Genomic DNA, 13,522 nt, shown 5'->3' with positions numbered 1-13,522 from the left:
ACCAGAAGGCAGGGCACCTTCCCACCCAGTGATGAGCAGAGGAAAGATTTTGCAGAGTCTCAGCAGCACAGACTTCCTGAGCTTTGTGATGCCAGGTTCCAAAGCATCCTTCTACAGACTGCACCTCTGTTAAAATTATTGTCTGGTTTCACAGAATCACACAGAGGCATGGACTTATAGGCATAGGTCCCTTCCCCACAGCAGGTCATGTAGGAAAGTATCCAGATGGGTCTTGAACATTTCCAGAGAAGGAGGCTCTACAACCTCATTCACATGGACACATAGCTATTGCTACTCTTACTTGATCCTGCAATAGGATGGGTGCTGCAGAAGTGTTAATAATTGACACAGGTCATGATTTAAAATGCTGTTGTCCTAAGAATCTCTCCCAGCTGCCAAGTACCCAGTGTTTGGCAGGCTGACAGCTGGACTGCATGCCCTATGTCTGTAACAGGCTAAGGCAGCCTTACAAGAAGTGCCAAGCAATGAGTTGCTACCACTTGGCAGGCAGAAGACGTGTACAGAGTGTAGGTCTAACAAAGCTGAGCAATCTGATCAGCTACCTGTTCTAAAAAAGGAGAGAAAATTCACGTATAGAACATGTGCAATATGTATGCCACAAACAAAAATCTTACAGAAGAACATAAATCTCTTCTTAAAGATGTGAGAATCTTCCATTCTGAAAGGCAGTCTGTTATAATAGCCAGAATGTGGTGAAACCCAGCATGGGCCTAGAGGAAATCAGCCATCAGAGCCACTGAGCATCCATCTGAATTAGCACCAAAAGGAGATGAGAGGCAACAGATGAGCTCTGCAGTCCAGACTATCAGCCAGTTGGGCACATGCCTACTTGCTAGTTAAGCTGACCACAATATGAAATAAAATTTAAAAAAAATTAAAGAGGATTCAAGATGTGGCTGCTAGCAGCCTTTTTAATGCCTCCTTGCTCTCAGCTGTGAGTTGAAGTCTGCTTGCATGACCATGGGTAAAGCAAGGATCCTCTTTTTCAAAGGAACACTCAACAGGCTCAACAGCATAAGTTTGCCCTTACAGCAGTGATTGACCAAAGCCTGATCAGAAAGTCTCCCATGCAGCTCAGAGGTTATAGAATAATGTAAATCTGTTCTAGCAGCTGATCCTCAACATGAGCCTGTTAAACATTTGGGCTACCCAGCAAAACTCCCACTACTTTCAGTGAGATCAAGGCCTAAATGAATACAATATTTGATGTCATTTTTAAGAGGGGCACTGCTTTATTCAAAATTTAGTACCAAAGCAGCAGACGAGTTTCACAATAATTTCCCAGACTGAATATTCTTCAAAACTAACAATGCTGCACCATTAAACTTTGCAATCTGTATTCTGTTTTGTTGGTCTTTTTTCCATGCAATTTGCATACAGCATTATCCTTTGGCTCATCATCCTTCCTTCCACCTGCACAGGAAAGTCCAACATAGCAAATAATTAAAAAACTTCAGTTCTTTAATTTTTTCACTAAAGCAAATATTGACATCAAAACTGTAACAATTTCAAAGGGCAAAAAAGAATAAATCAGGTCACATTCTTCTTAGCTGGCTACGGACAGGCTCAGGTTGGTTTTGGTTTAATTAATTTCATTAATTATGTGTTGATGTTAACAGTGCTATGACTAATGACATGACTGAAGGAATGTTTGAACAAAGAGGTAGATATCACATCTCACATCATCGTATCACAGATATCTCACTGATTCACAACTACTATTATTATTACTATTTGTCACTTGTATTTCATGACTACAATCCCCAAACATTAAAAGAAAGCAGGCCACCTACAAGAAAGGTTTCACTCTGCAAATCCACATCCACAACACTGTTGCTTTGTTCAAATTAGTTGATTTTTTATTTCTTTACCAAAATGAAGTTACTGTGCTGCAGAAAGCAAGTCACCTACACCAGCCCCACCCCCACCTCTCCCCCCAGAATTTGGAGAATGCACCCAAGATGAGAATTCTTGATGTGTATGCAGCTTCATTTTTGTTCCACTTGCTTGTGGGTTTTGTACCCAACCTCACAACTCAAAAAGCTTATTTTTTTTTTAATATTGACAAATGCCTATTTACACAGATCACATTGGTGAGACAATAAAGCTGTGCTGTCACTTTTTGAAAATGATACAAAAAAGTGTAGTTGTGGAGAAATGGATACAGAAAATAAACCCCAATTTGCTTTAGTTATCTTTACATCATATTCCACGACTTCTATTTTGCTAAAAATAATTTGACTGTGAATTTAAATTGTCACTGCTTAGCAAATAATTATTCTACTGCAAGATAAAACCTTAAATCTATCCCAGAGAACACTGAATGCAATTTAATTATCACTAAGTTTTTTATTCACATTTCAGTATCAAAACTACCATTTAAATGTATCTTATCAAGCCAAATGCTTTAAGCCTCCTGTTGAGCAGATGTCATGTGCATGTCTACACTCACAAGTATGTCTGTATGCATGCAAACATGTATACAAATCTAATGTTATGCACTTTCAAATTCCAGCCCTTTGCTAAGTCACTGCCACATACTGCATCAGTTTAATGTAAGAAACCATAGAAATGAATATACTTTAACTGCCAAAATTTTCTTTTGCCCATGTTTGCTGAGCTCAAACATCTAAACTTGGCTTGATGAGGTAGATTCACCATGCAAATTCACAGGTACTTGGGGATACTGATCATTTGCAGGAGCTAGCTTCTACAACCCCAGTTCCTGCAGTGGCAAATGCTGCTGGAGGATGTTACACAAAGAGAACACTTGTTACTAGTACTAGCAATGAAAGTGTGTTGTACACATCATACGTGCTCTTTTACCACTACTCCACCTTCCTCACATAAATCCAATGAGTGACTTGGAGGGAAATGAATTAAATGGATGAAATGTAGAGTTTCCAATTTCATAAAATTAGGCCCCATGGGGAGGTAACTATCACTTTTTCAGTAACTTCATCATAGTGACCCACATACCTACCTTTTTCTTTCTGATGAGTATCAGAGAATCATAGAATTGTTTGACGGGAAGGGGCCTTTAAAGATCATCTAGCCCAACTCCCCTGCAATGAACAGGGACTAATAATGTACTGTAAAACCAAAACAACAGAGATTATTATGAACTAACAGTGTTCTTTCCTAAAATTAATTTCAGCTTATCACAAGCAAGGTGTTTAGTTCAAGTATTTTGTTCTTTGTTTCAAGTTTATCTCCCGTCTGTACTTGTGGTAGATACCTCACAATAGCACTACTTGATATAGCAAATTTCAGCTACAAAATGCTATTTTTCTAACAGTCATCACCATTAGGCATTACATCATCACCATGATATGAGCCAGCAAGCAGCACTGCCATAAACCCATCATTTAAGCACTCGAGCAAGGCAGAAATAATTGCATGTGTGGATCTGCCATACAACAACAGCATCCTGCTCCAAACAGGTCAGTCAGGTGCTCGGAGTCCCATTCAGCCTGACCTTTAGTGTTTCCAGGGACAAAGCATCCAATCCATGGATCATAAAGTTCCTAGACTCCTCACCAAAGAAGCCAAAAACAGACCTCAGAAAGTCTGTGAAAGGTTTCTGATGTTCACAGAAGAGTTCAATGAGTGCTGGGTCTGTAGCTCTAGGGTTGCTGTGAGGCTACAGCTTTCTAAATGCTCTTGGATTCAGAGTCCAATAAATGCAGTTAGATCTCACTGAAATGCAAGTTGCTTGATTCATGAATTATTTATTCATTTATTTACAATCTGATTTGGATCAGAGGAGTTGATGATTCACAGGAATACACTGAACTGTCGCAGATTTGTGGGCAACTACCCAGCAAGATCCACAAGGGTCGAGACCCACAAAGGACTTCTACTAACAGAACCCCAGGAAATGGCCTTGGTTACAGGGCATGGTAGGAATGAAGTTATACAACACTTATACAGATCCAACAGTAGTTCTTTTGCTTTTACATTGCTGAAGAAAGGTGCACACACCAGAGATTGGTGATCTTACTCATCAAATTGGCCTGCAGAAATATTACCACAGCTCATGTGAAACTGACGAAAAAGTCTTGTCACAGGTCATTGCTCTGCCACTGCAGTTGATGGAAGTGCTACATCAGTGATCACACGCCACGAATATGCAAGTGCCTAGCAACTAAACCCAACAAATCACTTAAGTCTTCACCAAAAAAATGAACACGTGCCTCAGCTCACCTTTGAGAAGCAATTTTCAGGCCTTGCACCAGTTTCAGCATAAGCTTACTGTATTTCTGGCAGCTTGAAAGCATAGAACAACCCCATGAGAAACCTCCATCTATGGAATACAGAGTGTGCTCTAGGGACGTACTCGAAGAGAGAATTTTGAAGACAACCAACCTGTTCCCCATCCCTGGCCAGCTTTGTTCGCTTTATGGATTAAGCTGCATGGTAAGCTACAGCATTACCCACTATCAACAGATCCCTATCTTCATATTGCCAATGAAACTATCGAAAGAGATTTTGAGGGGATGTAGGATCTCAGCAAAGAGACTAGTTCTGAAATGCAGCTGCCACACTGCACACTGCTCCCCAAAGAGATTATGTCTAACAAAGAGTCTAGAAGATAATTTTACAGGTCATTTCAAGTAAGAGAGTTGAGGCTGCAGACAAAATGATGCTATGTCAATAGCAGAAATCCTCATATTGCAGGCAGAAAAGAAATTATGTAGTGTATTATTTAACAAAGGAAGTGGTTTAAAGCATACATTGGCCTTAATAATGTCAAGAAACATTTGATTTTAAAACCACAGAAGCTGAGAAATAATCTGCACCTCAAGGCAGTTATGAATATCAGAATCTTTTTCTTTCCTACTTTCATTCAATAATTTGTGTGCCTAGTTTAATTTACAACCAATATTTTAATGCCTAATCGTCCTTCTTCACATGTATGAAAAAATATATTTCTTTTCACAACACAAAATATTTCAAAATGTAAATAAGTAATACAATCAGATGTCTGAGTGCATAAGTGCATTCTGACTACCTCTGTATGCCAGCAATTTATTCTTCAATACCATGTTTCCAGAAGGAAAGTTGACACAAATACTGTCAACTTTCAAATTCCGCTGCATATCAGAGCTCAGATTTGGGCTAAAACCTGAAAATGCACTTTCCATCATCTTTTCAAGTACAAAACTGGGTTTTCTACCCATGAACTATTTGCAAAAGAGGGAGAATTTATGCACATTTTTGTACTTCAGCAGGTGATCTTCTGACTTACTTGTGGTAATGCATCTTTCAACAATTGGAGACCAGATTCAATAACTAGATGGAAAGAGTGTTTCCTTACATAACATTTTTAATACACAATCATTACATTTCTAAGAAAGTAACCTCATATTTTGGAAACCATTCTGCAAATTGCTTGAGAAGTGTATTTCCTAGCAAGGTTCTAAAAAGCATGATATTTGAGCACGAATTCCCACTAGAGCCTCTTGCTGAAGTCTTCTACACAGGAAAGTAGTAGCTAATCCAGACATGGTAAAGCTGTTCTTTGGAAAGAATGGTGATGATCCCTATTCATTCAATACGACCTATGATGTTATGTAAAAGTACAGAAACTCAAAGAAAGCCTCAAATATGTAATTCTGTCAGGTCTCTTACTACTCACAGAGTCAGTTAACAGTGACAGGTCAGTATTTCAAGTATTTTTCCAATTTACATTCAATTTAGTGATTAAGTATTACATTAATAATCATTTATTATTAAGTATTTAAGTATACATCCACACGAATACATGAAAGTATTTATACTTTCTCAATCTAAATGTAAACAAAAACAATAAATCTATGCTGTTGAACTCACTGACACACCACCATGCTAATCAGGTTGATCACAGGCAATTATTCCTATTTTAATATAACTACACAATTTTAAAATTAATGAACCATCTAAAAAATCTTCACAAACAACAAAAAAGGACAAGCTTGTGTTTTATTAAACAGTCAGTTCCTTTTACAAAAGGACTGTATATGAAGGCTCAGGAGTAACATCACTGAACTAAAGTAGTAGTAGTTGATGGATTAGGGCTTTAGCTGCACATACAAGAAATAGTTCTCTTAAAATATTAATTTAAAATCCAGAAACCACAGTATTCAAGGCAGTGTCAAAGAGATGCATGAAAAACACATTCTAGAAACAACACATGCAGTAAAGTCAGCATAAATACTAAATGACCATTCAGGAAATTCCTCCTTGGTATCAGCCCACAGTTTAAGTGGAAGCCACATCATGCCATGTTATACCATTACGTGTTACCCTCTCATAACAATGGAGAGGAAGCACACTGCAGATCTTCTGGACCTCAGCTGTATTCTGCATTCCTGTTCTGCATTAATCACCATCATACAAGCTGTTCCTTGGGCATTTTTACATGTGCAAATGATGCCCATCATTTTCCAGTTAGTTTAAGAAAAATATCCAAGAAATAATGGAAGTGAAATGCAAGCAGCTTTAGTTAAAACATTTTAAAACGCCAGCTGATGTAATCTGAAGGGTTATTTTCATGTGCTCACATTTAAGCGTAGACATAATATCCACGTTCAGGTGACATACAGCTCTGTCTTAATGGACAGACTCCACTAAACCTAACCCAATGACCACCAAAGATTCCTACAAGCATTTTCACAGAAAAATCTGGCACCTCACAGCATGATCTGTTCCTAGGCCACCACAGGTCTGGAGAAGTAGCTAAAGAATAAACACCAATTGCCTATGTATGGACAGACTTAATAAGATATGCACATTGAGCCCAGTTAAACTCACAGCAAGTGAAGCACTGATTTTACATACCCTATCTGTCTGCGTAATACAGTCTTTTCATTGGTAGTACATTCACGACCCTATGGATACAAGGTAGGGTTCATATAATATACTTTACCATAACAACATCATGAAATACCAGTCATTTGAAAAATGAAGCAAAAAAAGGAAGAAAAGAGAAGTATTCTTATCACATGCAGACTACAAAGGTTATAAATCATACATCCTAAACACAGTCTATCTGATCTTGTTCTCAGCTATGTGAAGGCCACTGGTAAAAATAATTGGTTCTGGTTCTGGCTCAAGACAGAGATATGCAAGAAGTATTTAATCATGATAGAGGAGGGGGGGAGGGGGAAGAAAAGAAAAAAAGAAAAGAAAAAAAAACGGCATAGAAAAAACTTAGAATATCTGAAGTTGAAAGGGACCTACAAGGATCATCAAGTCCAACTCAGTACAGGTGGTTACTTTACGCAGTATAAAATTCTGAACCTACACTTAGTAATTGCTATGTCCTACAGAAGCCCATACTCATTGTATTCATCCCTTCCAGCCTAAGAAGTCCTCCTTGGTCCTGTGGTCCTGTGCAGACACTGTCTACAGCTGCCCTAAGTGTCTTCTTAGAAGATGAGAAGCCCACAAATGACAGCTTCCCCATGCTTACTATGCAACTGAAAAACAAGCACAGCAACATCAAGGTTCCCTCAAGGATTCTTCTTGGTAACAATTACATATGAATTTGAAAGAGGCACATTCCTCAAAGTTATATCCACCCTTAGATAAGGTAGCATCTGTTTGGTCTTAAAGACTGATGGAAACACTTCCAAGAGATAGAAACACCAGGGTCCGAAACCCACCTGCAAAGCACAGTCAATCACTGAGACCTTGACATGACATAACCTGAGACAGATGCATGCATTTAGTGCTACTGAAGCTCTACAAAGCAACTTGATTAGGACGTAGGCTTCCCTCAAAGACATTCAGAGATGAGGTGATCTCCACACTTGCGTGCTGGACCAAGAGCTGCTGGCATGGGTTGATACTGACAAAGTGAAAATGCTTGCAGCCCACAGCTCTTGCAGATCTTGTTTTAAGACTCTATTTAAAACATTTAAGCAAGATCGTGGAAACATAGAATCATAGCACTGCAGAATCACAGAATCATTTGAGCTGGAAGGGACCTTTAAAGGTCATTTAGTCCAAGTCCCCTGCAATGAACAGAGACACCTACAGTTAGATCAGGTTGCTTCCTGTCCTTCAGCATCTCCAGGGATGGGACGTCCACCACATCTGTGGGCAACCCATCCCAGTGCTTCACTACCCTTATCATAAAACACTTTTCCCCTTAAATTCTGTCTAAATCTCCCCTCTTTTAGTTTGGAACCATTTCCAGTTGTCATATCACAGCAGACCCTGCCAAAGATGTGTCCTGCTGTACAACCATTCTGAATGAGTACGTAGCCAAAGAACACAATGATCGTCACATTAGTTCAGAGCTGAAGTCCATCTAGTCAGACCCTGTACTAATTTACCCATGATCAAAATCACCATTAGATTTTTCTCAGGAAACCACTTATTAGCTAGCTGCTTTCATATATTTTGATATGGCATTTAAGCCCACTGTACAGTAACGTAGGCTATTATAGCTAATGACCACACAGATTTAGAGACACTTGGAGCAGCACAGCGAAGAACAGTCACAATCGTTTTTTGTTAACCCCACGGTGCCGGGCACAGCGGCACCGGACAGCACGGAACCGGAGCGGCTCAGAACGCTGAATGCCAGCTGACCTGGATTTTAACAGCTGCCGTTGCCGAAACCTTCGTTATTTATGTTCCATTTAGTCCTCACTGCGTATGCTCGTGCACCTTACTTCACACGAGATAAGGTACCCAGCAAAACTTAGGAAACCCCATCCCACGGGGCTGAACGACCGGGACAACACACACCAAGGAGATGATGAGGGCTTCGCGAACGCGGCCGCGATGCGGGAGCACCGATCCCAGAAGTTAACACTTCCGCGGTGTATCAGCCCCACCAGGCAGCGCTAATTGCGAACCGGGGCGGCGCGATCGCAGCCCGCTCGGCTCAGCGGCGGTCCCGCTCCCCCAGCCGCGACCCCCGGCACTCACATGGGGTAGAAGGCGCAGGGCGGCAGCGCGCTCTCCTCGCTCGGCTCGGCGTCCAGCAGCAGGTAGTCCTGGCTGTTGTTCCGCCGGGCGCCGGCCGCGGGGGAGCCGCCGTTCCGCGGGCCGTAGGGCTGCGTTTGGCTCATGGTGTCCCGCGGCTGTGCCCGGGGCCGCGGGCTCCCGGCGACTCCCTCAGCGCTCACGGGCTCCACCCCGCCGCCCTTCCCGCTCCTCACGGCTCCGCGTCCCCCGGCGGAGGGCGGGCGGTACGGAGGGCCCCGCCGAGCCCGGCGAGGGGTTACTATGTCAACCGCTGCCCCGGGAGGCGGCGCGGGGGACGGAAAGTTTGCTGCGCGTCAGGCGGCCCGAGGGGAGGGGGCGGGAAGTGGGGGGGAGCGGGAGACGGTCGGCTCCTGAGGGAGGAAAAGAGAGAAGAAAAGGGAAAAGGAAGGAAAAGGGGAGAGGAAGAAAGGGGAAAGAAAGGAAAAGGAGAAAGGAAGAAAAGGGAAAATGAGAGAAAGGGGAAAAGAAAGGGAAAGAAAGGAAAAGGGAGAGAGTTCTGCTGTATCATGCCACTTGTCTTTACCCTCTTTCAGTTGTGTCGTTTTGATGTTCTGATTTTACTAATAAAAATTGTAAGAGCTGAAATATACTAAACAAAATTTTCTAAAAAAAGGTAGTGAAGAAATAACATTTGATCTATAGGCACCTTTTAGTTATCAAACATAATAAGCTTACTATTTCGTTCAGTAATGTTTATAACACTTAGTTAAAATGAGTGTATTCAAATAAAACTTTTCCTTCGTTTCTGGCAGTGTTCTGATCTCACAACTATTGCTATCTGTATTTGGGTATCACACAACCCTGTACTGCTCGAGAGCACGCACCTTCCCCTAATTTGGTGGAAGGCTGAGAAGCCAACCAGCACCGTCCTTAACAAAACACACAGGCTGGCTGATGTTGCCCATGCTGCCTAGCGTCAGATCGTGAGTTTGGTGACTGCCTGAGCCACCGAGACTCATCACACCTGCTGAGCTGCAAGAGGAGATGCAAGGAGAGCTCCAAAGCTAACTGACATTACCGTGGTCTTTATACCAGGTTCCAAAATACCTGCAGTTAAAGGTAATTCTGCAGTTGTGCAAAGTTTCTGAAGTTTTTTCCTCATAGCTACTGCACTTGAAGTCATGATCTAATGAGTTCTACAAATCTTCATTCCTTTGCCAAATACATTCCTCTCCTCTCCTCTCCTCTCCTCTCCTCTCCTCTCCTCTCCTCTCCTCTCCTCTCCTCTCCTCTCCTCTCCTCTCCTCTCCTCTCCTCTCCTCTCCTCTCCTCTCCTCTCCTCTCTCTCTCTTTTCCTTTCCATAAGGAATACCTTAAGTAGAAGGTTTAATAGCAACGTTACCATGTGTATTTTATAGTTCTTATACTGATTCTTATTTCATATTACTGTAAAAAGAGATATCACAGAGGTATGGGCATGCTCTGCAATTGAGAAATATGCTGTTGATAATACTTCACATTTTTTTTCTCTAAGAAAATTGCTGGCCAGTAACAGAGTGCTTTTTGATGGGGGGATTCTAATGTGTTCCACTGCTTCTCTTATCACAGCCTTTCATTTCAGAGCCTACTCAACCATTTTCTGTTTCCTTCTGCTGCTTCCTTCTAATTTCTGCTTACTGTTTCACTGCCTTTAGGACTACATCTCATCCTCCTCATGATACTTTTGCATTTCTCTCAGCCTCCAGCTCACGTTTCTCATTTTATCATTTGGTCCCTACATCCCAAGCTTTCCTCAGTCTTCATTCTCATTTCAGCCCTGTAAGCTCTGTTATCACTCAGGCACTCTTACATTCTCACTGGTCCCAGATCTTTCCCAAATTCTGAAGCCACACTTGTGAGTTGCACTAATGTCTTTCATGGTTTCTTTCAGATCATATCACCCCCATGGAAGTGATGCATTGTGCATGCTGCAGAACCAACACGTGTAAGAAAATTAACCAACTTCAGCAGAGACCACTCCATCAATTTTTTTATGGCTGCTTAGTGACAGTTAACCACAAACAGTTGCTGAATTTTTGATAGCTCAGCATTTTGAACTCTTCCAGCTGCTAGTCATCTCAGTACAAGCTTTATGATTATTTTAGATTAACAGCATATGAGAATAGGCCCTGGACTATGCTTTTTTTCCCTGCAATAGAGAAAGTACCTGTTTTCTTGGGAACAGTGACTCTTCCATCCCTATGTGCTTTTCACCTCTAGGAAAGGACCTCAGTATTGTCACAGAATCACAGAATCACAGAATTGTAGGGGTTGGAAGGGACCTCTAGAGATCATCGAGACCAACCCCCCTGCCAAAGCAGGTTCCCTACACCAGGTCGCACAGGTAGGCGTCCAGGCGAGACTTGAATATCTCCAGAGAAGGAGACTCCACAACCTCCCTGGGCAGCCTGTTCCAGTGCTCCGTCACCCTCACCGTGAAGAAGTTCTTACGCACATTCGTGCGAAACTTCCTATGCTGCAGCTTATGTCCGTTTCCCCTCGTCCTGTCTCCACGTACCACTGAAAAGAGACTGGCCTCACCACTATGGCCGCCACACCTCAGATATTTATAAACCTGGATCAGGTCCCCTCTCAGTCTTCTTTTCTCAAGGCTAAACAGACCCAGTTTACTTAGCCTTTCTTCATAGAGGAGATGCTCCAGGCCCTTCACCATCTTTGTGGCCCTCCGCTGGACTCTTTCCAAGAGATCCCTGTCTTTTTTGTACTCGGGAGCCCAGAACTGGACACAGTACTCCAGATGAGGCCTTACCAGGGCAGAGTAGAGGGGGAGGATCACCTCCCTCGACCTGCTGGACACGCTCTTCTTAATGCACCCCAGAATGCCATTGGCCTTTTTGGCCACGAGGGCACACTGCTGGCTCATGGCCAACCTGTCGTCCACCAGGACTCCCAGGTCCCTCTCTGCAGAGCTCCTCTCCAGCAGCTCATTCCCCAGCCTGTATTGGTGCATGCAATTATTCCTCCCTAGGTGTAAGACCCTACACTTGCTTGTGTTGAACCTCATCTGGTTTCTTACTGCCCAGCTCTCCAGCCTGTCCAGGTCTCGCTGAATGGCAGCACAGCCTTCAGGCGTGTCAGCCAATCCTCCCAACTTCGTATCATCAGCAAACTTGCTGAGGGTGGCCACTATCCCCTCATCAAGGTCATTGATGAAGATGTTGAACAAGACCGGACCCAGCACAGACCCCTGGGGGACACCACTGGTTACAGGTCTCCAGCCAGACTCTGCACCACCAACGACGACCCTCTGCGCTCTGCCAGTCAGCCAGTTCTCAACCCACCTCACTGTCCACTCGTCTATCCCACACTTCCTCAGCTTTGTTATAAGGATGTCGTGGGAGACAGTATCAAACGCCTTTCTAAAATCAAGGTAGATTACATCTACCGCTCTTCCCCCATCCACCCAGCATGTGACAGCATCATAGAAGGCCACCAAGTTGGTCGAGCACGACCTCCCCTTGGTGAATCCATGCTGACTACTCCTGATAACCTCCTTTTCTCCCAGTTGTCTGGAGATGGTATCCAGCACAAGCTGTTCCATCACCTTTCCAGGGACGGAGGTGAGGCTGACAGGCCTATAATTACCCGGATCTTCCTTCTTGCCCTTTTTGAAGACCGGAGTGAAAAGTGAAGTTTTATTTTAATTTGTCAAAGACTAGCTAAGTTGGGTGGTGAGGCACTGGCACAGGCTGCTCAGGGAGGTTGTGGATGCCCTATCTCTGGAGACATTGAAGGCCCGGTTGGATGGGATCTTGGGCAGTCTGATCTAGTGGGTGGCAACCCTGCTCACAGCAGGGGTTTGTAACTACATGATCCTTGAGGTCCCATCCAATCTAATCCATTCTATGATTTTATGATTCTAAGTTAAACAATTGTGTGATAGGTCATGATTTTCAGAAACGGTGGCCAGAACAAATCACAAGAGCAAACAATGATCATCTTTGAAAGAGAAGAGGATTTTGAGCCAAACAAAAACTGAATCTTCACAGATTTATTCAAAAATAGGGTGCCTTTCACTTTACTGTAACAATTGTCTACATTGACTTTTTACAAAGCAAAAACGTGCAGCACTATGGGAGAGTACTTCAAGTAGTTTTACTTGAAGTTAGATAAGTATACAAATTCTGAGTTCAGTGGATGTTATAAAAGTCACAAAATGAGGGAAACCCTGGCCAGAGGTGATGTGTCATGTTGTATTTATGTTCCTTAGCAAATTGCAAGTTGAATTAACATGAAATTGCTCTACATGTTCTAGAAGAAGTTATCAGACTGCAGAAATTCTCAGCTTGATATATATTTTAAATCACAGTGAATACAGAACTAGGCAGAAAATCCATTTATTCTGAGTCTTTATCTGACTTGAACACATATTAACTTTTTGTTCCTTTAAAATAAAAATTCTATAACTTTGATTAATCACACAAAAAATGCAATATTTCCCCACTTAATTATGTTCATCTTTTTATTATGGAATTTGAAAATATATTGATCAGATAAAAAATTCTGATTTATGTAG

The 13,522-nt window shown here is 42.3% G+C and overlaps 1 protein-coding gene across 2 annotated transcripts in view; it reads right to left on the bottom strand.

Annotated features, from left to right (window-relative positions):
* Positions 1-9,314, bottom strand: part of TRPC6 (transient receptor potential cation channel subfamily C member 6) — a 97,477-nt gene extending 88,163 nt beyond the window's left edge. For both annotated transcript variants that reach the window (XM_085216318.1, XM_085216319.1), the window contains exon 1: positions 8,947-9,314. In XM_085216318.1, the coding sequence (XP_085072444.1) occupies positions 8,947-9,089 (143 nt within the window). In that variant the 5' untranslated portion in view covers positions 9,090-9,314. The remainder of the gene's footprint in view (positions 1-8,946) is intronic.
* Positions 9,315-13,522: the final 4,208 nt, after the last annotated feature.

The sequence above is a fragment of the Meleagris gallopavo genome, chromosome 1 (assembly GCF_905368555.1).
Source record: "Meleagris gallopavo chromosome 1, MGAL_WU_HG_1.1, whole genome shotgun sequence".
NCBI lineage: Eukaryota > Metazoa > Chordata > Aves > Galliformes > Phasianidae > Meleagris > Meleagris gallopavo.
The sequence above is the reverse complement of the archived record's forward strand: the minus strand, read 5'-3'. Positions and strand labels throughout refer to the sequence as shown.